Source organism: Bubalus kerabau, chromosome 1 (assembly GCF_029407905.1).
Source record: "Bubalus kerabau isolate K-KA32 ecotype Philippines breed swamp buffalo chromosome 1, PCC_UOA_SB_1v2, whole genome shotgun sequence".
Taxonomy (NCBI): domain Eukaryota; kingdom Metazoa; phylum Chordata; class Mammalia; order Artiodactyla; family Bovidae; genus Bubalus; species Bubalus kerabau.
Window position 1 is genome coordinate 425,753 of NC_073624.1, and position 27,974 is coordinate 453,726.

The window sequence follows — 27,974 nt, forward strand, 5'->3', positions numbered from 1 at the left end:
CCCCCTCCCCTCCCGCGCCCCCTCGCCTCCCTCCCCTCCCCCGCCCCCTCCCCTCCCCTCCCCCGCCCTCTCCCCTCCCCTCTCCCCCTGCCCTCCCTCCCCTCCCCCGCCTGGCGAGCCCTCCCCTCCCCCTCCCTCCCCTCCCCCTCCCCCGCCGGGGGCGGGGCCGCTGCTCCCGCGCGCTCCGGCCCCTCCTCGGCCACACAAAGGCCCGTCTCCATGGCAGCCGCGCGGGCCACAGCGCTGCGCCGATCGCGGCCCGGGCGCCATCGAGCCTCCGCAGCAAACGAGCAGGTACCGGGACGGGGCCCCGCTCTCGCGGACGGCCGGGCCGGGGGCGGGCTTCATCGTCAGCGCCGCTTGGCCCTGGCCTGCGGCGCTCGGGACGCAGGGACCCGGGAGGCAGCCGCCCCGCGGAGGGCGACCCGGGCCTCGGCCGCTGTCGGTCCGTCCGGGCAGCCGGGGCAGGGCCCCTCCCGCCTCGCGCTCTTCCAGGCGGTGGGCGAGGCCCGCGGCGCCGGTGGTGGCCGGGCCGAGGGTCGCAAGTGGGGCGCCGCTCCCCTCCGGAGCCGCTGTGGTTCCCGACCCTCCGTGCTTGCCCCCCAGCCCTCTGGCCACCGAGATCCGTGCACAGGGCGGAGGTCGGCCCTAGCCGTGCAAGAGTCCCAGGCCCGCGCCCACCCAGTCTCGTTCCGGGGTGGCTGAGCCGGAGCTCTCCCGAGGGGCTGGGCCCGCGGTCAGACCTTAGCGGCTCCCACACCCCCGGGCCTGGTGAGGAGGGCATGAGCCAGGGCCACCCTGGGTGCCCCTGTCTGCACCTGCCTGGGTGGAAGGCGGGTGCAGGTTCCGGGTTGGGAGGAGGACGGCCTGGCACCGGGCGAGTTCTGGCGGCCGGCTGCTTCACTGCGCCGCCGGCTCCCGCGGTTCCGGTGTTGTCTGATGTTTGGGTGGACACTCTGGGACCCAGAAAGTCTCTGTACTCTGCCCGGACCCTGCCCCTCTGTGTGCCTCCGCCTGCGGGAAGCCCTCCTAGATGGGCCTTTCCCACCATTCTGTGTTCAGGTTGCTTGTAAGATTTGAGGAGGGTCCTTGGGCTCAAGGGCTTCAGAGCTTCCTGCCACGTCACTGGGCTCCTCTTCCCAGCCAACTTGGAGAAAGGAAGGGGTCTCGATGGGCTCTGGGGCTGTGGTGGGGGGTCAGGACTGGGGGTGAAGCTCGACCCCAAAGCCAGTGGAACGTTCTGAAGCTTGGAGGGCCCTCTGGGCCTGAGCCTGCCCTGGGGAACCCCTTTCATGCTTAACCTCACCCCCTGGGTCCCCCCACACGTCCAGGCTGGGCCCAGTGGAGACGGGAGAACAAGGCCCCCAGAGGTGGGGGCTCAGCCCGACCCCATACCTGGACATCACCCTGGCATAGAGCGGGGAGCCCCAGAGTTGGACAGCTGGGGCAGGGGCTGTCGGTCCTCTGTTCTGAGGCGAGGGTCCCTAGGAGGGCACGGTCAGCATCGGCCTGGCCAAGCCGTTAAGTATGTTTTGTGGCGTGTCAGCTTTTAGGAATTCCCGGAGAAGACTGAAAACAAGCAGGTGTTTTCAGCACATCTGAGCTTGTCACCTCTTCCCAGCACACCTATTGGTGGCCCACCTTCGTCCGACTGTGGGGGGAGGCGTGAGGTCTGGCCCAGGGCTCCTTGCCCCAAGAGAGGAGTGAAGTTGCAGAGAAAAACAAGGGTTTGGAATTCAAGTCCCCCCTCCCCCGCCAGCCGCCTGCCAAGAAGGAATTATTTTGGATTATCCAGCCGTGTCCAGCCACCCAAGGGGGAGGCTGCAGCCGTGGGAGAGAGATCCACTTCCGGGGCCATGGGTTGAGAGCCCCAGGAGGGAGGGACAGGCAAGTCCGGGCAGCTCCAGCACCTTCCGCGGCTGCTCAGCCGGTCGGGGGCGGGGTGGGAGGGGCTGCGTCACCCGGGCCTGGAGAACGCCCCAGCAGGCCCGCCGAGCCAGCCTGGGGTGCGCCCGGGTTCTCTGGGGGAGGCCGTGGGCCAGGAGAGATTCCGGACCTCTGGTCTCAGGGCTCCAGGGCAGCCACCCCTCCAGGAGACCCCCCTTCACCTCTGGAGGGCTCAGCACCACGGCCCCAGGCCCCGTGAGGCGGCCTCCCGCGCTGGGTTCAGGGACACACCTTGGGCTTGTTACTCACAGCTGGCGGTCGTGCAGTGTGTCCCGGGTGGCGGGGCAGGCAGGGGCATGACCTGGGCTGCCTGGAGTGGGTGGGGCGCTGGGGTTCCCCTGGCCGAATCTCTGACCATTCTCCCGCCTCCTGATTGGCCCACTGACAGAGGCACCCTTGCCTGAAGCCCCTCCGACCGCCCGGCCCCTGACTCCACTTCCCCACCTGTCAGTCCGTCCCACCTGTGACGGGTCCCCCACGGGAGGGGCCCTGCCAGGAGTTGTCTGGGCTGCTACCCGACACGTGGCCTGCGGGGTCCCTGCGGGCTTGCCTGCAGCCACACCCCCAGCGGCCCCTGGAGAGTCTGCACTGGGAGGCAAAGTGAGCAGCTGGGCTGGAGGGCCGCAGCCCAGGGGCCTGGCCGCAGCCCAGGCGAGTGGAGCAGAAGAGATTGGATTGGAAGGCTGGGGAGGGGGGCGGTGGCGGCAGCCTGGGGCGGTTCCATATGACATATGCCCCTCTGCCCCCGGGACAGCTTGGTTACAGGCCATGAGCTGTCCCGGGACCTGGGCCGTTCCCAGAGCATGGTGCTCTCTTCCCTGCCTTGGTCTCACATTGCGGGGGCCGAGCTGGTGGTGCCTGGGGACGCTGGGCGTGGGACCGGCTGTGGCTTCGGCGCCTCCCCACGTGGCCCCTGGTCTGGTCCGGGCAGATCCACGCTGCGATGCCAGGCACTTTGTTCCGGGGCTGTCCTGTGGTCGGGAAGTCCTCACTCAGGTCAGGTCTCGGGACTTGTCGCTGCAGCAACAGCACAGCCTCCTGCCTTGGCTTCCTGGGTGGGGGATGGGCTTTTCTCTCTGCTGAGACCCTCTTGTGTCTAGAACTTGCTCTAGACAAGAGTGTGGGAAGCAGTCAGGGCAGAAGAGGAGCGATCAGACCTGTCGAAAGCCGAACCGGGCTGGTCTTCCAGCCTCAACCCCGCTCGCTGAGGTGGGCGCAGTTTCACAGGGGCCAGTCTCTAGTTCTTGTGGGGGCTGGACGAGTCCCTCCCCCTGAGGTTAATGGCTATTGGTGTTTGGGGCCTTTAAACATCTTTGGTCTCAAATTATAGGACGGACTGGGCTGCTGGTGGCCCGTAATTGGTGGGGGGCACCGGGCTGCGGAGGGCTGGGGGGCACACTCCGTTTCCCTCTTCTCCTCCTGCCGCATGTAGCCCCTTCGTGGTTTTTCCCTTCCCTGGTTTCATATCCTCATGTGGGTTTCTGCTTCCCTCCGTCCCTGAGGCTTTGAGGACCTCGGTCCCTCAGCTGACCAGGCAGGAGCCCTGCCCTCTCCTGGGCCCCCCAGCCAGACCAGGGCACAGCTGCTCGTCTAAAGGGCGGGGCAGGGCCTGTGTCCTGCCTGCAGCGCCGACCCCAGCGCGTCCTGACTCGGTTTGCTTCCTTGGTGTTCACACGCCCATGACAGTAGCTGGACCCAGACCCTCAGGTGGAGCCCGGAGTGACCGTGGGCACACCCGCAGGTCTGCCCCTCTGGTCCCGGGGAGGAGCCCAGGGCTGCCCCCCTCCCCTGGCGCTGGGGTCCTGTTTCCTGCCCTCTGGGCCTCTCTGGCGCCCCTCTGCAGCTCCGTGGGGCCTCACTCAGAGACCGGCTCCCCCATCACTGGCAACTCTCCACCCTGTGGGCTGGCCGCGCTGGGCAAAGGAGGTGCGGTCCTGGGGTGGGGCGGGGCACCTGGGAGAGGGCTCGGCCTGGGGCCCACGTCCTCAGCCCCTGAGATCACAAGACCTCTAAAACCGGGCGCATCCTGGTGCCAGATGAGTCCGGGCCTGGGCACGCGGTAGCGAGTGAGGCCTTTGGGTGTCACCCAGGTTCTGACCCTTGTGCTGGCATCGGCCCTGCCCTGGACTTGACTCTTCTGGGTGTGGAGACACGGCTGCTCAGCGCAGGTGGCCAGCGGTTCCCCTGGGGGTGCGGGAGGAGGGGCACTGCGCTGAGCTCAGATCTCTGTGCCTGATGCGGGGCCATCTGAAGGCCCTGCTCAGGAAGAGGAAGAAAGAGGAAAGAGGTTTGATGTCAGCTCTGCAGAGGGCCACCTGTGTCAACACAGCATCTGGGCAGGGGCCTCTGCCCCCAAGGCAGGAACAGTTCCGGCCACCGGCCTTCTGCCCGGGTCTGGGCCAGGCTGCTGCCTCGCAGGGCATGGGCCCTGATGGGGGCTTGGCCGTGGGGCCCCTTCAGCTCCCTCCAGGCCCCCTGCCCAGTCCTAAGCTGGCCACTGAAGGCTGAGGGGTTCCAGAGGTCTGCGGTCTCAGCCAGACATGCAGCCTGGGTCCTTGGGTGCCAGAGGTGCCCCGGAGCAGCCCTGATAGCTGGGGCCTGAGGGACCGTCCTGGAGGAGGAGCGGTGAGATGGGGGGGCTGGGAGGGGCTGGCCAGGCCCTGAGGGTGAGTTCCCAGACCTCTAAGTACTGCGGGCTCCAGGCCTGAGTGTGGGGTCCTGCCCCCACCCCCTCCCCAGGCTTTTTCAGAGCCGGGCTTGCTTTGCAGAAGGGCCGGGCCCAGGACACTGCTGTGGGAGGCCAGTGCCCGCCCCAGGAAGGTGGCCACTGCTCTGCGCACACCCCGTGGTGGGAGAAGCAGTCTCCAAGCCTCCCTGGGCGAGGGCAGGTGGTTGCAGTGAGGCCCCTGCATGGCCCCCAGCTCCCCTTCAGCCTTCAAGTCTCTCCCCAGGCTGGCCAGGGGACGTGAGGGGCTAGATCTCCCCTGTCCTGGCATCAGGCCAGATCTGGGGGCCACCGTGGCCATCTCAGGACCCAGGGAGGGAGGTCAGGATGAGAGACAGGAGGCCAAGGAGGAGCCAGAGGGGGAGACTGGCAACGCTTCCTGCAGAGACCCTCGGCCCCGGCCCGTGGGTGGCAGCTCTGGGCTGAACCGAGCCAGCCCTGAGCTGGGGTGGGTGCGGGGCCTGGCCCCAGGGGCTGGGGGCCACTTCCAAGGCGTGCCATCGCAGGGAGGCCAGGTGTTCCCCCCAGTCCTGGCCGCCCCACTGCCCCCTGGCACCTGCAGAGTCCCCCCTCAGCACCCAGCCTCAGCCTGAGCTGGGGCGTTTCCTTGCTGGAAACTCCCGGTGCCTCTGCCCTCCCAGAGCCTGACCCTGAGCCCATCCACTACCCCCCCGCAGCTGGACTCCAGACCCTCCCAGCCCTATGAGGCCCCGCCCCTGCGGCCCCTGCAGCCAGCGCAGAGGGCCCAACCCCCCCCTTCCCACGCAGGGTGCCCGGGGCCCACTCCAGGCCTCTCTGCCCTTCTGGGTGCCCTGGGCCAACGCTGAGCGGGGGCTGCCTGAGACGCCCCCAGCCCGAGTGGTCGGGTCTGGGGCTCTTTGTCCCACAAACACTGTGGGCGGAGAGGCAGGACCCCCGAGGCATCCCAGATGTGCGCCTGCACGAGTGTGCTCACGGGTGTGTGTGGGGTGGCTGGCACTCCGGCCTGGCGCGGTGCCCCAGGCTAATGGTGGGGTTCGGCTGTGATGTAGGAGGCGGGGTTGGGGTGGCCGCCACGGCGCTGACAGACAGGCAGATTACGGGCCTCGCCTGCTGCGTGCTCGCCGGGCCCTCACCCATCCGCCCCCAAGCCTTGCTCCCGCCCCTGTACAGGGCCTGGGAAGGGGCCCCGGGCCGGGCCTGGGCCTGGGCCAGCTGCAGCCGCCGTGAGCTTCAGACAGCCCAGCCAGCAGCACCCCACCAGCTGCGGGGGCCAGCCTGGAAAGGGGCGGGCATCAGACATCAGAGCCAGTGGCCATGCCTGCCGCGGTGGGCCCCGCATCCTCTACACGGCTCCAGCCTCCCTGCTTGCTGGGGGGACGGGTGCAGCACCTCACGTAGGAGCCCCTCGGGAGCCGGGGCGGCTGGGCCTCCCTGACTCTGCGCGCAGAGGCCCTGCAGTGCCCTCCCTCCGCCAGCCAGCCCAGCCCACACGGCGCCTCTGATGCCTCAGTGTGTCTTCCTGTCCCTCTCAGCCTGGCCCTGACCGGCTGCCCACAGGCGGGGAGTCTCTGGGGGTGTCTACCTTCACCCGAGTGCCAGCGCCGCGCATCTGTGCACCAGGTGTGGCCTGAGGCCGCTGTGGGCCAGGGCCGGCCAGCTGCTGGGAGTGCCGCGGGGCCTCCTGACCCTGGGGCGGGGAGGCTCGTCCCCATGTCCCCAGCACACAGCAAGCATTTGGGGGCTTTGGGATGAGCAGATGGGGCAGGTCGGCGGGCCCATCTGGGGGTCCCCTTGAGCACAGGGAAACTGACAGAGGCATTAAGCTGCAAGGTGTTCTGGGGGGCGTGGTTCTGCAGACGAGGGATGTGGGCAAGCCTGAGGGGGAATCAGGGCCCAACCGAGTCCAGGTGGGGCACGGGCGGCTGGCACTCAGGAGGGCAGGCCATGCAGCACAGTGGAACCCGTGGGCGCCTGGCCCCACTAAACCCCACCTTCTGCCCCAAGGGCCTGGGAGGCCCAGGAGGCTGTGGGCTGCTGGCAGGGCCCGGCTTGTATTCTTGAATAACAATTCATTGAAACGGTGTCCCCCTAAGCCTTCTCTCCACAGGGTCAGGGTCAGGCGGTGACTGGGGCCTGTTGCCAACAGCATGGGATCAGCCCGGGGCAGCTGCAGAGGTGCCTGAGGGTCAGGGGGGGACACAAGACCCCAATGAGGGTGACCCCAGACGAAGGCGGAGGGGTGCTCTGAGGTAGCTGGAGTGGGGAAGGCCACAGGGTCGAGGGGAGCGGGCCAGGAGACCCCTCAGGCAGGCAGCAGGGAGAGCCCTGGGGCTTCTCTGCACCTCCTCACCTTGGCTTTGGGTCTTCGGCCTTTGATCTCTGGCCACCCGGCAGGGGTAACTTTCCTGCTGGGCCCCAGAGCCCCAGCTGCAGGGGAGGCTGCCCAGTCTCCCTCAGCCCCAGCTGGGAGGAGAGGAGCGGCTGGGAGCCAGGCGGGTGGGGCGGGGGAGGTGACACCCTACACCTGGGAGGGTCCCTCGGGAGGCTCTCCCGGCGCTGACGCAAGGCTCCAGCTAGACGTCAGCCAGGCCCCGGCCCGCCCCGGCCCGCCCCCGCTCGGAGGTGTCTGCCGATCGCTCGGCCTTTGCCCGGTGAGTCTGGTTGGGGTGGGGTGGGGCGTCACGCAGGCGGCACTGGGGCCGCAGTGGGTAACTGGCGAACAGCGGAGCGCGGGAGCCTGGGCCTGGGGCCGGCGGGGCTGCGCACCGCGCCCTGGCCGGCGGAGGGACAGCCTGACTCCCGCCAGGCTCCTTGGGGACGGGTCCCTGGGACCACGTGGCCGCCGCCACCGTCATCGCGACTGGAGGTCAGTCTCCCCGCGACCGCGCGCCCAGGGGCCCCGGGGAGCCCCGTCAGAGGCCCAAGCGCGGTCCCGGGGGCGCGGGGTGCAGGCCGGGCCTCGGGAGGGGTGGTCCGCGGGCGCCGCGCCGGCTCCGGGCCGCCCCGGGTTGCGAGGCCGGGCAGCCCCTCCCCATCGGGGCCGCGCCCCGCCTCCCCGACTGAACTCTGACCTGGGCCCCGGGGCGCGCGGCGGGCCCGCCGGGACTCCTCTCTCCCTGGCCCGGGTGCCGCGACACTACCCTCCCTAGCGCGCCCACTCCCCGCTCTTGTTTTGAAAACAGCGGAGGCTCCGATTTGCCGGCGTAGCGCCGGTTTTGTTTCCTCTGATTTGTTTCGCGCTCCGGGCTAATTGCAGATTTGCATTTTCGTCGCGGGAGCGGAGCGCAGGCGGGTCTCCCGCCGCCAGCTGCCCGGCGGGGGAGGGGCGGCGCTCCGGGCCGGACCGCAGCCCTAGCTACCTCCCGGCCTAGGGTCGGGGGAGTGACTCACGGCCCCGAGCTCTCCGCCAGGGGTTGATTCCTCCACCCCCTCGGTCCTGGGGGTCCCGAGTGCCCGCCGCGCGGTGCTAAGGCTGCCCCCCGCCCCCACCATTTCGGAGTGTCCCCACCTGGGCCTGAGTCTCTGTCTGAACGGCCCCTCTCCCTGTCGGCTGAGCCTGGGTCCCCTGCCCGAGCCCACAGGCTGCCAAGGGCCAGCCCCCATTCCCGCCCCGCCCCGCCCGCCACCGCTCCCGCCCCCCCCCCCCCCCCCCCCCCCGCCGCCGCAGATCTGGCTGCTTTGCGTTGCAACCTCAGCGCTGAGATGTCACTGCGTCAGTTTTGCTTGAAGATAGTGACAGGAAGGGCCAGCCTGCGCCCCAGGGCCCTCCTCCTGGGGGCCAGGGCTGCAGGGGGCCCTAGCCTGGGGTTGGATCCCTGCCCTGCCCAGTGGGCATCTCCTGTTTGCCTCTCACTGGCAGGGGAGCAGGGGGTTAGGCTGCTGCTTAGGAGAAAGGAACCGAAGGAGGAAGCCTCGGGGGGCCCGCTGGGCGCGGCTCCTCTGCTCCCCCGGCGGTGGGTGTGTGAGGAGAGGCCCTGTCCACTCCGGTGCTCAGGCTGGGGAACACCCGCTGAGTGCGGGGGGCTTGGGGACCAGCCCTGGGGGCATGTGCATGCCCAGCCTCCTCCGCCATGTGTCACGCCCGTCCAAGAGGCGCTCACCGGCCCATCATCACGGCCCATCATGAGACCATGGGCCATGGTGGGTGAGAGACGGTCCTGCAGGGCTGGGTCAGTCTTGCTGTCTCCGGCTTCTGGGGGAGTGGGTAGGCGTTTTCCAGGGGGACGGCAAAAGCAGAGGCACAGTGGCATCATGATGTCACCCTGAGTCCCTCCTCCAGGCACAGACTCACTCACACCTCCCAGCCTCACACTCGGGTTGGCACTGTCGTTACCCCCGTGTCCCTCACAGGGAAACTGAGTCACAGGGTAACTTTGTCCATAGCCCATATAACCCTGGGTCGAAAGGGATTCGGCAGTGGCATTGGGTGTGTGTGATTGTGGCGGGGGTCACCCAGGGCCTCGGACCTGTGGGTGTTCAGGAGAGGGGCCTTCATCTGAGATGGCAGGAATGAGTGGGGCTGCCAGTTGGAGGCAGGGTGGACATGATGGGGCAGCTGGAGGCCAAGCGGAAGGGAGGTGTCCAGGTCCTTCTGAAGGAAATGTGGGCTGGGGGCGCCTGCTGTCGGGAGGAGAGATCTGAGGACCGCCTCCAGGAGAGTCTGAGAGGGGGTCCCTCTCAGTGGATCCCTTGGTGCAGGTCCCTCAGGTGAGGCTGCGGCTGGGTGTGTGGGCTTAGGAACAGCGGGTCCCTTGGAAGAGGCTAGCCTCCCTTGGCCTAGCCTCCAGCACACATGCAGCACCCCCCTCCCCGGGACCTGGGCAGGTGGAGGGCTGGGGCTGGGGACTCGGCCATGCCAGGCGGAGGGAGCAGGCACGGGGCACACGGAGGCCTGTCCCTTTAGGGGCAGGCCTGCATGCTCCGGCTCCAGGGCTGTGGACCCCGCAGCCTCGAGGCCAGGCCCGGCCCGGCCCTCTCTTAGGCTCCACCATCCGGACGCCCTTTGGTTTGGCCCTGACTTTGCCTGTGGAGTGGCCTTTGCCCTTTTCACAAAGGCTGCCTAGGCACCTTCACCCCCACACCTGGAGCCTTGAGCTCCTGTTTCTGGTTAACCCTTCCCTGCTTAGCTGGGGGCTGAGGACGCCAGCGGGATTTCCTGCCCCATGTGTGTAGGTATGGCGCCCCCCACCCGCAGGCCTTGCCCCTACTGGTCTCCCTCAGACCTGCTGGGGGTCTTTCCAGCCCTGGGCCCTCCTCACAGTGTTGGTCCCCACATTTGGGGGCTGTCTGGCACAGGAATGAGGTGCCCGGGGGCATGCTGCTGGCGAGCCAGACAGGGAGCCAGTGGTCAGTGGCCACGGTGGGGCGGGATTCAGTAGACCAGTAGCATGTGCATACTCAATATAATCTTGCAAAAACGTTTTCAAAAAGTGGCAAAAGAAGCTGCTTTAGTGTCTCAGCCCCTTCCTCCCTGCCTCAGGGCTTCACCAGGACTTTCAGTTTGGATGTCCTTCTAGAACTTCTCAATTAAACTCACGTGTGTCTGTATCAACCCCCGCGGGTGGAGAGGCCTGGAATACTGCACCAAAGCTGTCCTCAACAGGTCTGGGCTCTGTCGGGGGTCCACACGGACCACCCATCTTCACCTGCACCGTGGGTTCTCAGGGTCCTCCGATTGCATACTTCCGCGCTGAGAAGTATCCTTGACCAGGTCCTCCCTGCGGGTACGCAGGCCTGTTTATCCAGGAGGAGAGGATACAATCGCAGCTTGTTGAGTGCTACAATGTGACAGGCTTTTCAGGCACATCCTTTAGTTCTTACAAACCACTGGGCTTTCACAGATGGGGAAATGAGGCTCAGAGAAGTTAAGTAACTTGCGCAAGATCACACGTCTAGTAAGGAGAATTGCGGCGTTGTGTTTTTTCAGAAAACAATTTTAGTTTTAATCAAAGTAATGTATGTACCTTGCAGGATCTTAGTTCCCCCAACAGAGGACTGAACCCAGCCCCTCGTCAATGAAAATGCAGAGCCCTAACCACTAGATAGCCAGGGAATTCCCTTCTCTGCCTTTCTGAGCAGAGGCTGGAGGGACATGCAGGCATACACACCAAGTGGACCTGTGTGCACGGGGGTGCTGGGCTTGAGGCTGGGAGGCCAGCCTCTGGGCGGGGCTGAAGGTGGGATGGAGGAGGCAGGAGAGACAGTCCTCCAGGATGGCAGAGGCCAGCTGGGGCCCCACGGGCTGCTCCTCGCACCCCAGATGTGGAGGCAGGGGCCAAGCTTGTCGTGAGATCACCATCTCTCCTTTGCTTTTTAGAGAACCTCAATGTTGGCCTGGAGCAGAGACTGAGCCGGACCACTGAAGCCTGGGTGAGTGGGGGCTAGCACAAGCTGGGGAAGGTAGTGGGGGCCATAGCCACGCAGTGACAGAGTGAGGTGTCCCCACAGGTTTTGTCTGGCCAGGCCCAGCAAGCACGTCTGCCCGAAACCAGGTGCCCTGATGTGGGGGCCGCTGGCAGGATCGCGTGGGAGGGTGGGCTCTGCAGGAGCCAGAAGTGCCGCTGGGCGCTGACTGCAGCGCTGCCTTCTGGGAATCAGGCCTGGAGCGGGGGGCACTTGTCCAGACGGCTTCCGGGCCGGCAGCAGGCTGGAGCTGTGGACTTCTTGGAAGTGCACCTCCGGATTTCGGCCAGGAAGAGGCTTCTGGTGCCCCTGAGGAAATCCCCGCTGCCCCGGTGAGCAAGCAGGGGTCCCGGACTGCCTTCAAAACAGGAAGCGCCCGTTCCAGGAACACCAGCCGCAGGGAGCTTTGCCGGCTGGGCCTGGCGCCTGCGGTGCGGCGGCCTGAGCGTGGCTCCTGGTCAGGTGGGTCACCCTTTGCTCCTGGGCCTGGCCAGGCAGGTCACCTGAGGCTTTTGTTTGTCCAGGAAGTGGAGGGAGCTGCCGCCTAGAGTCCTAGCCCCTCCTGTGACACCGTACAACCTGGGCTTGTGAGAGGGGCTCACTCTGTCCACTGCCCAAGAGGGCTCCTGCCGGTGGCAGGGAGCCCAGGTCTGGCCCCAGCCCCCTGGGGGTGGGGTGGGGCAGGGAACAGCCCAATGTCTGGGCCCCTGGGAGTCAGCAGCAGGATCTGGTCCCCTGGGTGAGGGCACACAGTGCCTTCACCCAGCACGTCTGGTGTAGCAGGCCCAGGGCCCCGGCCCCAGGGGCTCAGTCAAGTGGGCACTAATCAGAGGACGACAAGAACATTCGGTTTAGGCTCTGTGACCCTCCCATCTCCTGGGACCGAGGGAGAGGAGCCTATGGGGGAGTGGGCGTTGTGCCCGATCGGTCGGTTCTGGGTTCAAGTCCTCCGCGCGTCTGCCGATAGGCAGAGGGGCCTGGACACGGATCCGTCGGAGACCGGGGGCCCTGCTCCCAGGGGCGGCTCCGGCTCCGGCCGCAGCTCCGCCCCCGCCGGCCGGCCCGCCCCCGCCCGCCCGCTCGCTCCCTCCCTGGGCTCGGGGAACATTCCATTCATTCCGCGGCCGGCCTTGGCCGGAGCCGCAGCCGGAGCCAAAGCCGAGCTGGGCCGGGGTCGCGGCGTTGGCGACGCGGGGACGCGGGTGAGCGGGGCCGGGCGTGGGGGGCTGGGGGGTGGCGCGCGCCAGCAGAGGCCCTGGACGCCCCGCCGCCCGCGCAGCGCCGCCGAGCGGACTTTGCGACGCGACGGGCCGGCCAGCGGGGCGGGGCGGCCGGGGCGCTGGGCGGCGGGGGAGGGGCGGCGGGGCGGGGCCTCCATCCCAGCCGCCCTCCCCCGGGCCTGGGGGGCAGCACCGCAGGCTCCCGAGCGTCCGGCCTCGCGCAGTCCTGGACTGGCGGGTGGCCCAGCCCCACGCCTGGAGGCCTCCGGGGCGTCCTGTCCCCCGCGCGGGCTCGCCGGCCCGCCGAGCCAGAGCCGACTGTGCGCTGGTGGGGCCCCTGCCCCGGGCGGGCCTCCGGAATCTTCCCTCTCCTCCCCAGCCTCTCCGCGCGGCCCGGTCGCCCTGATTGCCCCGCCCTCCTCCTCCTCTCAGGCCACCTCCGCCCCTTCCCAGGTCCCTGCCGTCTCCCCTGCTGGACACCGTCCGGCCAGCCTGTGGGTGGCTCCTTTCCCAGCAGCTTGTCAGGAGGCCCAGGCGGGAGCGCTTCAGAGCAGGGCGTCCTGCGCGGGGGACCAATGTCCCGCCGAGCTGCCCCCTCCCCGGCCGGGACCCGCTGGCGCCCCTCGGTGGCTCTGGGCTGAGGAGGCTTTGTCACCTGGTTCTTCTCGGCTACGCCTCCTCCAGGGGCTCGCGGGACTCGCGGGACGTGGTGGAGACGGGAACAAAGGGATGGAGACCAGCCACAGCCTGGTCGGGGGGCTTCCTAGTGGCCCAGGGATGCTGGGCGGGGGGCGGGGAAAGCAGCCACAGCCTGGGGGGTGGGGGTTCCTAGTGGCTCAGGGAAAGAAGGAAGTCTGCTTGCTTCTGTGTAATAGTCACAGGTCCATGAGAGGAAGCCAGACTCTTCCAGTCAACACAGCTTTGCCCAAAGCCAGTGCCCCCAGAGAAACCTCTCCCCTGGCCGCGGAGCAGACAGCTTTCTCCCTCCCGGAGGAGGTGTGAGCAGGAAGGGTGTTGGAGGAGAGGACCAAAGTAGTCGTTTCTTGAGTGAATAAGAGTGTGTGTCCAGGGAGGTGGTTGTTGAAGGTGGCTGCAGCGGCCGGTGTGGGCAGTCTGGGAGGCCAGGGCCCCTCCTTACCTCTGCCACTCGGGCCAGTCTGCACTTGGCCCTGTGGGCACGGACAGGGCTGCTCTAAACGTCTTGCCAGGCACAGACACCCTCAGGGCAGATGTCAGGGGTACAAGGATGAGGGCTGGGACACAGGTTGGGAGAGGGCAGCCCGAGGGGGTGGTGGCAGAGACTCTCAAGATTGTAATCAGGGTCCCCAAGGTGGGGAGATGCTGGACCACCCCAAACCGGGAGAGGCCTGCATGTTGGCAACCCTGAGCTCAGCCCTTATGCGCACGGACATGGGAATGGGCCTGCATACCCACACAGGGGCGTGTGCTCAAGTAGATCCCTGCACACTGACATGGCTGCTGCTGCCCACACGCTCTCAGTGCTCTGAGAGCACTGCTCTCAGACTCCGGGGTCCCCCTCTCAGAGACATGAGGGTCTCCCCAGCAGGGCAACTGGACAGCCGTGGCCCTGGGGGGTGGGGGTGGGGGTGGGGGTCAGGGAGGCAGGCCGGGCTGCAGTCCCCGCAGCTCCGCTGTTTCTGGTCAGATCACACTGTGTGCTGACAGTCAGGCGCAGAACAGGTGTGTGACCCCGTTTGCATGTTCGGAGCTTGTCAGCTCGGGTCTTGTGTTGGGGAGCGTGGTCTGGGGGTGGTGCCTCTCAGATCACCCGCGCTGTGGGGTCATGGGACGTGAGTGCCTGGGACACTTTCTGGAGGAGGTGCTCTGTTGCCTCAAGGTGGGCCTGAAGGTGCTCTGGGAACCTGGGGGCGGCTGGCCACACCCAGGCCTGGAGCTGCAGCGCTGGTAGCCTGGCCCATCAGAAGTTAGGTCACAGGGTGGTCCTCTTGTGGAGGCTTGGGAGACAGTCTCCTTGGAGTTGAGAGTGGGTGTGTCTGGCCAGAGGGGCGGGAAGGCGGGGAAGGGAGTGGGCCTTGGGCTGGGCGTCAGGAGCAGGGTGGGTGGGCCCTCCAGGCTGGCGCAGCCCTGACCCTCCTCTCTTCCTGCAGGGTTCAGGGACGATGGCACTGCAGCTCTGGGCCCTGGCCCTCTTGGGCCTGGCGGGCACGAGCGCGACTCTGCGGCCCCGCAAGCTAGATTCCTTCCGCAGCGAGACGGAGCTAAACCACCTGGTGGTGGACGAGGCGTCGGGCATGGTGTACGTGGGCGCGGTGAACATGCTCTACCAGTTGAGTGCCGACCTGCAGCTGGAGCAGCGGGCGGCCACGGGCCCGGCCCTGGACAACAAGAAGTGCACGCCTCCCATCGAGGTGAGCCAGTGCCACGAGGCCGTGCTGACCGACAACGTCAACCAGCTGCTGCTGCTGGACCCTCCCCGGAGCCGCCTGGTGGAGTGCGGCAGCCTCTTCAAGGGCATCTGCGCCCTGCGCGCCCTGGGCAACATCTCCACGCGCCTCTTCTACGAAGACGGCAGCGGCGAGAAGTCCTTTGTGGCCAGCAACGACGAGAGCGTGGCCACCGTGGGCCTGGTGGGCGCCGCGGACCCTGGCGGTGAGCGCCTGCTGTTCGTGGGCAAGGGCAACGGGCCGCACGACAACGGGGTCATCGTGAGCACCCGCCTGCTGGACCGGACTGAGGGCCGGGAGGCCTTCGAGGCCTACACGGACCATGCCACCTACAAGGCCGGCTACATGTCCTCCAACACGCAGCAGTTCGTGGCCGCCTTTGAGGACGGTCTCTACGTCTTCTTTGTCTTCAACCAGCAGGACAAACACCCGGCCCGGAACCGCACACTGCTGGCCCGCATGTGCAAACAGGACCCCTTCTACTACTCCTACCTGGAGGTGGACCTGAGCTGCCTGGACCCCGGCGACGCCCAGGCCCCCGCCTTCGGCACCTGCCTGGCGGCCTCGCTGGACCGGCCGGGCTCCGGCGGGGTGCTGTACGCCGTCTTCAGCACAGACGGCCGGGGCGGCAGGGGGCCTCGGACCGGCCTCTGCCTGTTCCCACTGGACGAGGTCCACCGCAGGATGGAGGCCAACCGCGACGCCTGCTACACAGGCGCACGTGAGGTGGCCCGCGACACCTTCTACAAGCCCTTCCACGGCGACATCCAGTGTGGCGGCCACGTGTCGGTACGTGGCCTCAGCGTCCTCACAGGGGCTTGGGCCCCACGCGGGGGGTCTGTGTGTGGCCCTGCTTGACGTGTCCACGTGCCGCCCTGTTGTGAGGGCGTGTGTGTGTCTGCACGGGTGTGTGGGGTCTGCACGGGCAGGTCAGCGTGAACACCCACATGGGTGCCTCTTTTCCCAGGTGTTGGGTGCACTGGGGGTGGGGGCTTGGAGCAGTGAGCACCCAGGGGCCCTTGTGTGGCCGGGCTGGTTCTGAGGCGTGTGTGCGGCCCTGAGTGCTGGGGGCCATCGCGGGAGAGAGGCCTCGGGCAGGCGTTGACGCCGTGGTCCGCAGGGTGCCAGCAAGAGTTTCCCGTGTGGCTCGGAGCACTTGCCCTACCCACTGGGCAGCCACGACGGCCTCTCGGCCAAGGCCGTGCTGCACCGTGGAGGCCTGAACCTGACGGCCGTGACCGTGACCTCCGAGAACGGCCACACCATCGCCTTTCTGGGCACCTCGGATGGCCGGGTCCTCAAGGTGAGGCCCAGGGCTGGGGCAGGGTGGCTCCCGGCGGGGTCCTCGGTGCACAAGACGGCCCCGCCCTCACTGCGCGCCTGCCCTGTGCCCGCAGGTGTACTTCGCCCCAGATGGCAGCTCCACGGAGTACGGCGCCGTCCTCGTGGAGATCAACAAGAGAATCAAGAGAGACCTGGTGCTGGCCGCAGACCTGGCCAGCCTGTATGCCATGACCCAGGACAAGGTGGGCCCATGGGGCCCTGGAGAGGGGCCGAGCGGCATGGCAGGGGCCAGCTCTCCTCTAGGGCCCTGACCATGTCTCTGAGCACCTTTCCCGCCTTTGAAACTGTGTCTGTCTGGCCCATCTGACCGGAGAATCAGTGCTCCAAGTAGGCCTTCCCCAAGGGCAAGCTGGGCTGAGGGCCACTCCTGTGAGCTCAGATGGGCCAAGACCCACAGCCTCTTAGGAGCTGATGCAATAGGCACCAGGGAGGTGCCATAACCAAGGGCTCCTTGGCTTCTTGGAACCTGGCGCCAGCTGATCCTGGGTGAGGTCTATCCTCCTGGGCTGCCCGGAGCCGTCCCTGCTCAGCCTTGCATCGGTGTTGAGGCTCCTAAGGCTTAGCGGGTAAAGGTGGGGTTGAGCTGATGGTCCCAGGCGTCGGTGTCTGGGGGGGGTCCTCTCTGGCTGGAGGCCATAGTCATGCTTGCCGCCCTGGTGCCCTCAGGTGTTCCGGCTTCTCGTGCAGGAGTGTGCCAGCTTCTCCAGCTGCACTCACTGCCAGAGCTCACAGGACCCCTACTGCGGCTGGTGTGTCGTTGAGGGCCGGTGAGTGCACAGGGTCTCGGCCCCGCCCAGAATCTGGGGGTGCAGCCCTGCCCCAGCCCGGGGGCTGACGGGCACCAGTCTAAGACTGCCCCCCACCCTTGCAGCTGCACCAGGAAGGCGGAGTGCCCCCGGGCGGCTGAGAGCGGCCACTGGCTGTGGAGCCGCAATGAGTCCTGCGTGGCTGTCACTGGGGCCCACCCGCAGAACATGAGCCGCCAGGCCCAGGGCGAGGTGAGTGGGGATGGCCGGGGGCCCACACAGGGCTGTGGTCCTGGCTGTGGTGCTGGGCCTGGGCACAGGGACTCCATCCTTTGTGTGGTCCCCTTTGACCTGGGGTACCCTGAGAATCCAGGACAGACCCAGGCCCTGTCCCAGGAGTGACCCAACGGGGTCCCATTTAGGAGAAGTGGATTGGGTTCTAGAGAGCTTTCCAGGGGGCAGGGGTCCACATTCAGGAGGGCGGCCATAGAGCAAACCAGGGGACAGGTGCCCTGGGTGGGGCCGGGCCGGGAGGAGGCCTGCTTGCCAGGTCGGGGCGGAAGAGACCTGGCGTGAGCAGCATGGCCCTTCCCCAGGTGCAGCTGACGGTCAGCCCCCTCCCGGCCTTGAGTGACGACGACATGCTGCTGTGCCTCTTCGGAGGATCGCCGCCTCACCCCGCACGCCTGCAGGAGGGCGCTGTGGTCTGCAACTCGCCGAGCAGGAGCAGCCTCCCCCGCACGCCGCCTGGCCAGGGTGAGGCAACTGCTGCCGCCTGCCAAGCCTGGCCCCGGGTGCCCACCGAGACCCCAGGGTGCCCACCGAGACCCCAGGGCCATACCCTGCCCAGGCGGCGTGCAAGCAGCGTGTGCTGGGCACCCGCCCCGCCCCCATCCCCCGCCCCAGCCAGCTTAGACCGGTGAGGCTGTCCCTGGAGGCCAGGCCCGGCGCCGAGCCTGTCCCCTGAGCACGTGGGGCGGTGGAAGCCGGCTCACGGGTGAAGGCAGGGCCTGTGCAGTAACGTGGCCGGGATCTAGCAAGCACTCTGCCCTAGACGCCGGGGAATCACGGCTCTCGACGCCCACAGGGACAGAAAGGTGGCCAACGTTTCAGGGCGGGGGCCAGGCAGCGCAACACCGGAGCCAGGATCTGCCGGAGGCCTGGCTGAGCCCTCGGGCCGGTTTCAGTCAGGGTCTCCGCACTTGGTGTCCTGTGGGAGACTGACGCAAGGCTGGCTTGGGACCATGGGAGGCCCGGTTCCTGCCTCCCCATCCCCCACGGGCCAGCCTTGCCCGCGGCCCCACCCAACGCCATCCCTCCGCAGATCATGTGGCCGTGACCATCCGGCTCCACTTCAAACGCGGCAACGTCTTCCTGACCTCCCACCAGTATCCCTTCTATGACTGCCGGGAGGCCATGAGCCTGCAGGAGAACCTGCCGTGAGTGGCTCCCCCGCCCACCCCTGGCCCCCGCTGCGGCCCCCAGGCCCCTCACCACCCCCTCTTCCAGGTGCATCTCCTGCTCCAGCAATCGCTGGACCTGCCAGTGGGCGCTGCTCGAGCACGCGTGTCAGCAGGCCTCGCCTGGCCCCGAGGACGGCATCGTTGGCGCCCACATGGTGAGGGCCCGGGGCCGCTGGGGGCCCAGCTGCTCAGCCGTGGCCCGGCAGATCCTGACCGCTCCCCCTCCCCAGGAGGACGACTGCCCCCAGTTCCTGAACCCCAGCCCTCTGGTCATCCCCGTGAACCACGAGACGGACGTGACCTTTCAGGGCAAGAACCTGGACACGGTGCAGGTGGGGGTGCTGCGGGCCCGGGCCTGGGGGCGGGGCTTACTCTGGGCCCGCCCCCTGCAGACCGGAAACCATCTCCGCTTAGCACTCAAGGCCCAGTGTGTGGGGGAGGCAGAGAGGTCTGGGAGGATGGGCGGCGTTTGGATGGGCCGCGCGCGTTCAGGGTTTAGGAGCCCGGCAGCGAGTGCTGCTCAGGAGGCAGCAGTAGGTGGGCCCATGCGGGGACCGCGCTGTGGCAGAGTGTTCCTTGGGCGGGGACGCCCCAGCGGCCTGGGAGCTGTGTGGCGTGGCGGGCTCCGGGGCCCAGGGCAGGGTGGGGTGGGGTGGCCCGGCCGGGGTGTCCTGACTGGCCCGTCTGGCAGGGCTCCCCACTGCTTGTGGGCAGTGACCTGCTCAAGTTTGAGGCGTCGGTCAGCACGCAGGAGCCAGGAACCTTCTCCTTTCGGACTCCGAAGGTACGCCTCCCTGGGTGGGTGGGCCGGGTTGGTGGACCCCATGGAGGCAGCCAGTTCCCTCCTTGGCTTGATGGCATCACCGACTGAATGGACTCGGGTCTGAGCGGGCTCCAGGAGGCGGTGAAGGACAGGGAGGCCTGGCGTGCTGACCCCCACGGGGTTGCACAGAGTTGGACACGACTGTGCAACTGAACAGCAACAAGCTTGAGGGGCGTGGGGGGCAGGCCCACCACACCAATCTGCTGAGGAAGCAGGCGGCAGGCAGGCACAGCCTCGGGGCGTCCCCGTGTCCCCCGGCTCCCTGGAATGGGAATCGCCCTCTGCCGTGTGGGACACGTGGTCGTGGCCGTCGGCGACCTTGTGGGAGCCAGGGGTGCAGTGTGCCCCCATGTGCCCCTAGCTGACCCATGACGCCAACGAGACACTACCCCTGCACCTGTACGTCAAGTCCGCCGGCAAGAATGTTGACAGCCGGCTGCAAGGTGGGCCGGCGGGCGGGCAGCTGGGCGGGCGGGCGGGTGCGGGAAGCAGGACGGCCCTGCCGACGGCCGGCTTCTCCCTCCGCAGTGACCCTCTACAACTGCTCCTTCGGCCGCAGCGACTGCAGCCTGTGCCTGGCCGCTGACCCCGCCTACCGCTGCGTGTGGTGCAGCGGGCAGAGCCGCTGTGTGTACGAGGCCCTGTGCAGCAATGCCACCTCCGAGTGCCCGCCGCCCGTCGTCACCAGGGTGAGCCCCCCACTCCCCTCACCCACAGGAGAGCTCTGGCTCTGCCACCCTGGGACCCCCGGGACAGCCAGGCTCTGCCAATTTCAGATCCAGCCTGAGACCGGCCCGCTGGGCGGAGGCATCCGCGTCACCATCCTTGGGTCAAACCTGGGGGTCAGAGCGGACGACGTGAAGAGGGTCACCGTGGCTGGCCAAAACTGTGCCTTTGAGCCAGAACGGTACTCCGTGTCCACCCGGTGAGTGGGCAGCCCGTGACCTGGACTCCCAGGGCTGGGCTAGGCCCTGTCCTAGGGGGCCAGGGGACTGGGGGGCATGGAGAGGGGAGACGTCCAGGTGTGCGTGGGTGCCCAGGCCTTGCACACCCACAGAGTGTGCCCACCTGCCTGCCACCCATGCAGGATTGTGTGCACCATCGAGGCTGCAGAGGCGCCCTGTACAGGCGGCGTCGAGGTGGACATCAACGGAAAGCTTGGCCATTCACCTCCCCACGCCCAGTTCACCTACCAGGTAAGTGCCTGGCAGGTCAGTACAGATGTGGGCGGGGTCTGGGGGCCTCTTGAAGGCGGCTGTGGCCCAGGGGAGGCCCGAGCTGGGCGGAGGGCCTGCGTCCCCACCCAGCCCTGAGCCAGATGCCCTGCCCGTCTTCCAGCAGCCCCAGCCCCACAGTGTGGAGCCCAAGCAGGGGCCACAGGCGGGTGGCACCACGCTGACCATCAATGGCACCCACCTGGACACAGGCTCTGAGGAAGACGTGAGAGTGACCCTCAATGACGTCCCTTGTAACGTGTGGGTGTCACCCACAGGTCGCCAAATACTGGTCTCCCCTGGTCCTGGGGACAGGGTGAGGGCCCTCCGGCCATGACCCTGTGTCCATCCTGGAGGGGGTAGTGGAGCCACTGACCTGGGGCTGGGGCGGCCCCCGGGTGGGCTGGCGCTGACTGGCTCTCACACCCTCAGGACACAGTTTGGGGCCCAGCTTCAGTGCGTCACTGGCCCCCAGGCGGTTCCGGGAGAGCTGGCCCTGAAGATCTACTATGGGGGCTCCGAAGTGCCCAGCCCTGGTATCACCTTCACCTACCGTGAGAATCCAGTATTGCGGGCCTTCGAGCCGCTGCGGAGCTTTGTCAGGTGTGACGGGGGCCCCTTGGTAGCAGGTGCCCCCCACACCCACCCCGTCCAGCTGTTTCCCAGACGCTCTCTGCCCTCCACCCTCGTGAGGATTGGCAGATGCTGGTCTGGGTGACAAGAGGAGGCCTCCCAAACTCCCCACTGTCCCCCCAGGTCCCTTCCCCCCTAGACCCCCAGGTGGACAGCTTCCCTGCCCTCTCTCAGTGCTGGAGGGCAGTGCTCAGTCGCGTGCTCTGGGCACACCTTCCGCCTTGCAGCAGGTCTGTGCTCACACTGACCTGCAAGTGTATCCCAGATGGTGGTGGGGGGGGTCAGGGACGTAGCCTTGCAGGGCACTCGCCTTGCCCGGTGTGCCCACTCTGTCTCCTCCCTGTCCCCCAGTGGTGGCCGGAGCATCAACGTCACAGGACAGGGCTTCAGCCTGATCCAGAGGTTCGCCATGGTCGTCATAGCTGAGCCCTTGCAGTCCTGGAGGCGGCGGCGGGAGACCGGACCGCTGCATTCTGTGACGGTCAGTCCTGGTGCCCGCTGCGGGTACAAGCCAGGGCTGGAGGCCCCCTCTGCCAGGTGGCCTAAAGGTCCCGCCTCGGCCCTCAGGTCGTGGGCACGGAGTACGTGTTCTACAATGACTCCAAGGTCGTGTTCCTGTCCCCGGCCGTCCCTGAGGAGCCTGAAGCCTACAACCTCACTGCACTCATCCGGATGGACGGACACCAGGCCCTGCTCAGGACGGAGGCTGGTGCCTTTGAGTACGTCGCGGACCCCACCTTCGAGAACTTCACCGGGGGTGTCAAGAAGCAAGTCAACAAGCTCATTCACGCACGGGTGAGGACCAGCGCAGCCCCGGGGGCAGGTCCTGAGCAGTGCGGGCAGGGAGCAGCCCCGGGGGCAGATCCTGAGCGGTGCAGGCAGGGAACAGCCCAAGGCCTGGCCTGAGCTGTTCGGGGCCTCCCTGATGCCCTCCTGGTCACTGTGACGACCCCCCACCCCAGGGCACCAATCTGAACAAGGCTATGACCATTCACGAGGCTGAAGCCTTTGTGGGTGCTGAGCGCTGCATCATGAAGACGCTGACGGAGACCGATCTGTACTGTGAGCCCCCAGAGGTGCAGCCCCCTCCCAAGCGGAGGCAGAAGCGAGACACGGCCCACAACCTGCCAGAGTTCATTGTGCGTGTGGGTGGCGCGGGCTGGGGGGCGTGCAGGGGTGTCTTTGGTGCGGGCCCCCTGGTCTTTGCTGAGTCTCTCCCCACGCAGGTGAAGTTTGGCTCACGGGAGTGGGTGCTGGGCCGAGTAGAGTACGACACGCGCGCGAGCGACGTGCCTCTCAGCCTCATCCTGCCGCTGGTCATCGGGCCCATGGTGGCTGTCATCGCTGTGTCTGTCTACTGTTACTGGTGAGCCGGCCTCCACCCCTCGGCCACACCCACCAGCTGGCACCACCCAGGCCGGGTCCCAGGAGCTTCCCTGTGCCCCCAGGAGGAAGAGCCAGCAGGCAGAGCGCGAGTATGAGAAGATCAAGTCCCAGCTGGAGGGCCTGGAGGAAAGTGTGCGGGACCGCTGCAAAAAGGAGTTCACGGGTAGGCGGGTCCCGGGAGAGGGGGGTCTCAGGGGGCAGGTCATGGGAAAGGTGGGCTCGGGGGCCAGGTTCTGGGAGAGGGGGTCTCGGGGTGGGGGGGGCAGGTCCCAGGAGAGGAGGGCTCGGGGGGACGGTTCCTGGGAGAGGGGAGCTCGGGGGCGGGTCCCAGGAGAGGAGGGCTCGGGGGGCTGTCAGAGGAGGGTGGGCGGCCAGCGACGGCCATGCGTGCCTTACCCCGACCCCCTTGCAGACCTGATGATTGAGATGGAGGACCAGACCAACGACGTGCACGAGGCAGGCATCCCCGTGTTGGACTACAAGACCTATACCGACCGCGTCTTCTTCCTGCCCTCCAAGGACGGCGACAAGGACGTGATGATCACGGGCAAGCTAGACATCCCCGAGTCTCGGCGGCAGGTGGTGGAGCAGGCGCTCTACCAGTTCTCCAACCTGCTCAACAGCAAGTGCTTTCTCATCAATGTGAGCGGGGCCTTTGGGTGTGGGCGGGGGCGGGGCCCTGCATGGGCGGGGCCTCTGGAGGGGCGGGGCTCTGACCGGCCTGCACTTCAGTTCATCCACACCCTGGAGAACCAGCGGGAATTCTCCGCCCGCGCCAAGGTCTACTTTGCGTCGCTGCTGACCGTGGCTCTGCACGGGAAGCTGGAGTACTACACAGATATCATGCGCACGCTCTTCCTAGAGCTCATGGAGCAGTACGTGGTGGCCAAGAACCCCAAGCTGATGCTGCGCAGGTGTGTGGAGCAGGGCGGGGGCCCACCTCTGGGGCCTGGGGTGGGGCTGCAGCAGGGCGCACGGGCTTGTCCAGGCACCTGGTCGGCCAGCAGGCGCAGCCAGGGCTAGTGAGTAGGGCAGGAGGAGGCATTGCTCCCCCGTGTGGTCAGCACTGTCGCATGGGGTGGATGATGAAATGCCCTCCCTGAGGGGCCTGGGAGATTGGACTGCAGGAGATGGAGACCCAGGACGTGGATGGAGCCTGGGCTGCCGTACCTGGCCTGGGTACCTGAAGGAGCCAGCTGATCCTCAGGACACTAGCGGGTCCCTTGTACAAAGCCTTTCTGCACCTTCAGGTCTGAGACAGTGGTGGAGAGAATGCTGTCTAATTGGATGTCTATCTGCCTGTACCAGTATCTCAAGGTGGGTCCCACCCAGCTCTGCCGGGGGTGGGGGCAGGGTGAGGTCCCAGGGGGTGCTGGAACCCTCCAGTGTCCACCTTCCTGGGGCCCAGCTCCATCTGGTTGGGTCTGCTTCCCACCCTGGTGCGGTCAGTCCCAGCCCTGGCTCAGCCACCTTCCTTTGCTCCAGGATAGTGCGGGGGAGCCGCTGTACAAGCTCTTCAAGGCCATCAAGCATCAGGTGGAGAAGGGGCCGGTAGATGCTGTGCAGAAGAAAGCCAAGTACACCCTCAACGACACAGGGCTGCTGGGGGACGACGTGGAGTATACACCCCTGGTGAGCCCCCAGGGCCGGGTTCCGGGCCAGCCTCAGAACCAGAAGCTGGATGCCACTTGCCTCCTTCACGGACTTACATTAGCACCAGTCCCCTGTGCTGGGCCCACCCCTGCCCAGGGAAGGGTTTGGGTCCTGGATCCCTGGAGAGGGGCTCTAAGGGCCACAACCCCAGGCCGGCTGCCTCCTGGGTTCCCGGGCTGCTGCAGGCGTGTGTGGGGCCCAGCGCACCGAGCGTGTGGTGGTAACCGTGTGTACGGGGAGGCGGTGCGTGGCGTGTGCTCCTGTGACTCCTTGTGTGTGTTGTGATAGCTGCATGAGCAGCTCCCTGTTGTCTGTCCTGCGGAGCCACAGTGCAGGAAAGGTGAGGCCCCGAGTACTGTCGGGGCTCAGGACGCTCTGCCCCTTCTCCTCCACCAGAGAGGTTGCCATCAGGAGGAGGCCCAAGCCTGCTTCCAGTTTGGGGCGAGCGAGGGCGAGGGCCCCTCCACAGCTGGGCCTCTGTTCTGTGCAGACGGTGAGCGTGATCGTCCAGGATGAAGGGGTCGACGCAGTTCCAGTCAAGGTCCTCAACTGTGACACCATCTCCCAGGTCAAGGAGAAGATCATTGACCAGGTGTACCGCACACAGCCTTGCTCCCGCTGGCCCAAGGCTGACAGTGTGGTCCTCGGTAAGCCCTGTCCCTGGAGGCTTGGCTCTGCCCGGAGAAGCCGGCTCAGCCGGTGGCGTGGGGGTGGAGAGAGGGAGGCCAGCCCGGTGGGCTGGGATGGGGTTCCTGGAGCTGGGCTGTGTCCTCCCGCAGAGTGGCGTCCTGGGTCCACAGCCCAGATCCTGTCAGACCTGGACCTGACCTCTCAGCGGGAGGGCCGGTGGAGGCGTGTCAACACACTGATGCACTACAACGTGAGTGTGGCCGCGGGGCGGGCCCGTGGAGGGGGGGTGTGGAGCCGGCCCTCACGTCCCTGTTCCCCAGGTCCGGGACGGAGCCACTCTCATCCTGTCCAAGGTGGGGGTCTCCCAGCAGCCCGAGGACAGCCAGCAGGACCTGCCTGGGGAGCGTGAGTCCCTTCCCCTTGTCTGGCCCCTGAGGACCTGAGCCAGGGTCCACCTGGTGCTGGGACCCCGGCCCTGGGCTCTGGTCCTCGCCCCTCAGCAGCCACTCCCACAGGCCACGCCCTCCTGGAGGAAGAGAACCGGGTGTGGCACCTGGTGCGGCCCACTGACGAGGTGGACGAAGGCAAGTCCAAGCGCGGCAGCGTGAAGGAGAAGGAACGTACCAAGGCCATCACCGAGATCTACCTGACCCGCCTGCTGTCCGTCAAGGTGGGCCTCGCTGGGCATGTGGGCGGCAGGCCTGGCCCTCCCGCCCCTCGTCGCCCGGCTGAGCCCCGCCCCCCCAACAGGGCACGCTGCAGCAGTTCGTGGACAACTTCTTCCAAAGCGTGCTGGCGCCCGGGAACGCGGTGCCACCGGCGGTCAAGTACTTCTTCGACTTCCTGGACGAGCAGGCAGAAAAGCATGACATTAAGGATGAGGACACCATCCACATCTGGAAGACCAACAGGTGGGGAGTCTGCCCCGCCCCACCCCGCCCGCCCTGCTCCTTGACGCTCCTCCTCATTCCCTGTTGTTCTGCCTCAGTTTACCACTCCGCTTCTGGGTAAACATCCTCAAGAACCCCCACTTCATCTTCGACGTGCACGTCCACGAGGTGGTGGACGCCTCCCTGTCGGTCATCGCACAGACCTTCATGGACGCCTGCACACGCACAGAGCACAAGCTGAGCCGCGTGCGTGCAGCTGCGGGCCGCCCGGCGGGGTGGGGCCCTGGACCGGGGGCGGGGGGAGGGGGAGCGTCAGAGAAACAGGCTGCAGCGGGGTGAGGGGGTCAGTTCAGGTGTGGGTTTGCACGTGGAGGCTGGAGGTCAGGAGGAAGGCAGGTGCCGGACCCTGGCATGCTGGGAGACCCTGTGGGGAGCGGCACTCTGGCCGTCAGGGGCCCTGTCGTCCTTCCCCTTCCACTAGAGAGAGTGAGTTTTACTGTAAATTACAAAACGACAAAAACAGCGTCAGGTCTGCCGCCGGGCAGGGCAGCTGCCCTGTGGGAGCCCTTCCCCCACATACCCTTCTTCCTCTGGGTGTCTTGGCCTGGGTGTCACTTTGCTCCAATCCCCACAGGACTCTCCCAGCAACAAGCTCCTCTACGCCAAGGAGATCTCCACCTACAAGAAGATGGTGGAGGAGTGAGTCCCGCACACCCGCCTGCCAGGCCAGACCCCGCCTGCCCACCCTCGGCACCCACCCAGCAGGGCTCCTGGGTGGTGCCTGTGATCAGGAGGAGGGCCCAACCTCTGGGAACCACTGCCCCCCACTTCCAGTTCCCCCCACCCCGTGTAACTCTCTCTCCCCCACAGCTACTACAAGGGGATCAGACAGATGGTGCAGGTCAGCGACCAGGACATGAACACACACCTAGCAGAGATTTCCCGGGTAAGGGGGGAACAGGGGACACAGGTGGTGACCCCACCCCCTGGGGATTAGCCCTCTGCCCCACCCTAAAGGCCCCACGGAGGCAGGGATGCGGAGCAGGCAGGAGACAGCCCTGGGGGCAGGTGACGTTGTGCCCACAGGACCCAGAGAGGCGCCGGCCAGGGGCCCCGGGACACGTGGGGCGCTGGGGACAGCTCTGAGCCAGCCCCACCTGCCCGGGGCCCGCATGGATGGGAAGCTGTCTGTGCCTGGCACGCTGTGTGTCTGAGTGTTGTGACGGGGTCGGAGGGGGGCCCTTCGTATCTGCCCACCCCCTGGGGCACAGCCTCCGGCCCCCGTGGGTCATGCAGCCCCTGCCCCGGCCCTTCAGGCACACACGGACTCCCTGAACACCCTCGTGGCCTTGCACCAGCTCTACCAGTACACGCAGAAGTACTACGACGAGGTAGGGGGCCCGGCCTCCCCAGGGACGGCCGTGCTCATCGGGCGCCCCCTCCCCTGGCCTGTGGTCTGACATCTCCCGCACCCCCCTACCCCAACCAAGATCATCAACGCCCTGGAAGAGGACCCCGCCGCTCAGAAGATGCAGCTGGCCTTCCGGCTCCAGCAGATCGCAGCTGCGCTTGAGAACAAGGTCACAGACCTCTGACCTCCAACCTCCAGTGTCATGGTCTGGGACACAGGTGTGTGATGCGTGGTGCCGGGCGCTGGGCAGCACTGGGGGAGCGGGCTGAGCGGGCAGGACTCACCCCTTATCTCTCCGGCAGAGGAAAAGCCCTGGGCTTCCGAGTGTGTGTGGCGGGGGACCACCCCCCCTCAGCGTTTGTAGCCATGTTCGCATCTTTCCCTGAGCAATAGAGCCGGGCGCCACCAACACCAGCTCCCTCTCGAAGAACCAGCACCCGTGTGTCTCCTGAGTGATTCGAAAAACGTGCCTTACGTCCCGGTGCCACGCTGGGCTGCTGGGGGCAGTCAGGCCACAGTCCCCTCCCCGAGCACCAGCAGCCGCCTCAGACACCTGGGTTTGGCCTCCAGCGGCAGGGCCTGAGTGCCTGCGGCCCCAGGGACCCAGTGCCCGGACTGTGTGCGTCCTCCCCGCCCGGACGGAGGCAGAGAAGCGGTACGATGCCTCGCTGACCTCGTGGGCCTGCCCTGCGGGGTGCCGGCACTCCAGGGACTCCGTGCTGCAGGCCCCACCTCAAAGGTCAAGCTGGACGTCAGACGTCGAGGCCCAGGCGGCCAGAAGGGCCCCAGCAGACGGGGGTGTCCTGGTCTCGGCCTGTCAGACAGGCTGAACTGGAGGCCCTGCCCAGGTCTGGGGGGCCAGGAGCAGGTCTGCCAGGACCACCCCAACCCTTTTTGTAAATCTTGTGAATTGTAAATCGAATACAGCGGTTTTTTTCACTCTGCTGGTTGGCTGGGCTCTTGGAGCCGCCCGTCTGCGTCCCTGCACAGCTGCCGTGTCCCCGATCGGCCTGTGGTCTCACTTCCCATGCATTCTCTGTGGCCCCAGAAGCCCGCCTCCTGCTGTGCCTGTGGGGCCT

General features: G+C 67.1%; 1 protein-coding gene across 7 annotated transcripts; it reads left to right on the forward strand.

Annotated features, from left to right (window-relative positions):
• The first annotated feature begins 199 nt into the window (after positions 1-199).
• On the forward strand, positions 200-27,839 carry PLXNB2 (plexin B2). Of its 7 annotated transcripts, none has more exons than XM_055559346.1 (39): positions 200-294; positions 10,971-11,023; positions 11,252-11,518; positions 14,406-15,491; positions 15,823-16,005; positions 16,100-16,228; positions 16,713-16,813; positions 16,918-17,044; positions 17,389-17,548; positions 18,117-18,231; positions 18,302-18,410; positions 18,486-18,587; positions 18,947-19,039; positions 19,440-19,521; positions 19,607-19,767; positions 19,855-20,003; positions 20,166-20,274; positions 20,417-20,553; positions 20,725-20,895; positions 21,277-21,406; positions 21,493-21,720; positions 21,888-22,064; positions 22,152-22,291; positions 22,374-22,474; positions 22,724-22,953; positions 23,044-23,225; positions 23,562-23,628; positions 23,797-23,943; positions 24,455-24,611; positions 24,744-24,844; positions 24,915-24,999; positions 25,110-25,264; positions 25,345-25,505; positions 25,583-25,730; positions 26,119-26,183; positions 26,355-26,430; positions 26,801-26,875; positions 26,975-27,113; positions 27,198-27,839. In XM_055559346.1, the coding sequence occupies exons 4-38, from the start codon at positions 14,418-14,420 to the stop codon at positions 27,077-27,079; spliced, it is 5,532 nt and encodes a 1,843-aa protein (XP_055415321.1). In that variant the 5' UTR covers positions 200-294; positions 10,971-11,023; positions 11,252-11,518; positions 14,406-14,417; the 3' UTR covers positions 27,080-27,113; positions 27,198-27,839. The 7 variants fall into 7 exon arrangements, with proteins under 7 accessions (XP_055415321.1, XP_055415093.1, XP_055415209.1 ...); XM_055559292.1 differs by lacking the exon at positions 200-294 and adding an exon at positions 7,324-7,520; XM_055559118.1 differs by lacking the exon at positions 11,252-11,518 and having other exon boundaries at positions 206-294.
• The last annotated feature ends 135 nt before the right edge of the window (positions 27,840-27,974 follow it).

What these genes read in the sequence shown, in the direction of transcription:
- PLXNB2 (XM_055559059.1), top strand. Translation starts at nt 11,956, where the DNA reads ATGGGGGAGTGGGCGTTGTGCCCGATCGGTCGGTTCTGGGTTCAAGTC. An exon ending in CGGATGGCCGGGTCCTCAAG is followed by an intron (nt 16,006 to 16,099) that starts GTGAGGCCCAGG and finishes CTGTGCCCGCAG; the next exon opens with GTGTACTTCGCCCCAGATGG. An exon ending in GCCTGTACCAGTATCTCAAG is followed by an intron (nt 23,629 to 23,796) that starts GTGGGTCCCACC and finishes CCTTTGCTCCAG; the next exon opens with GATAGTGCGGGGGAGCCGCT.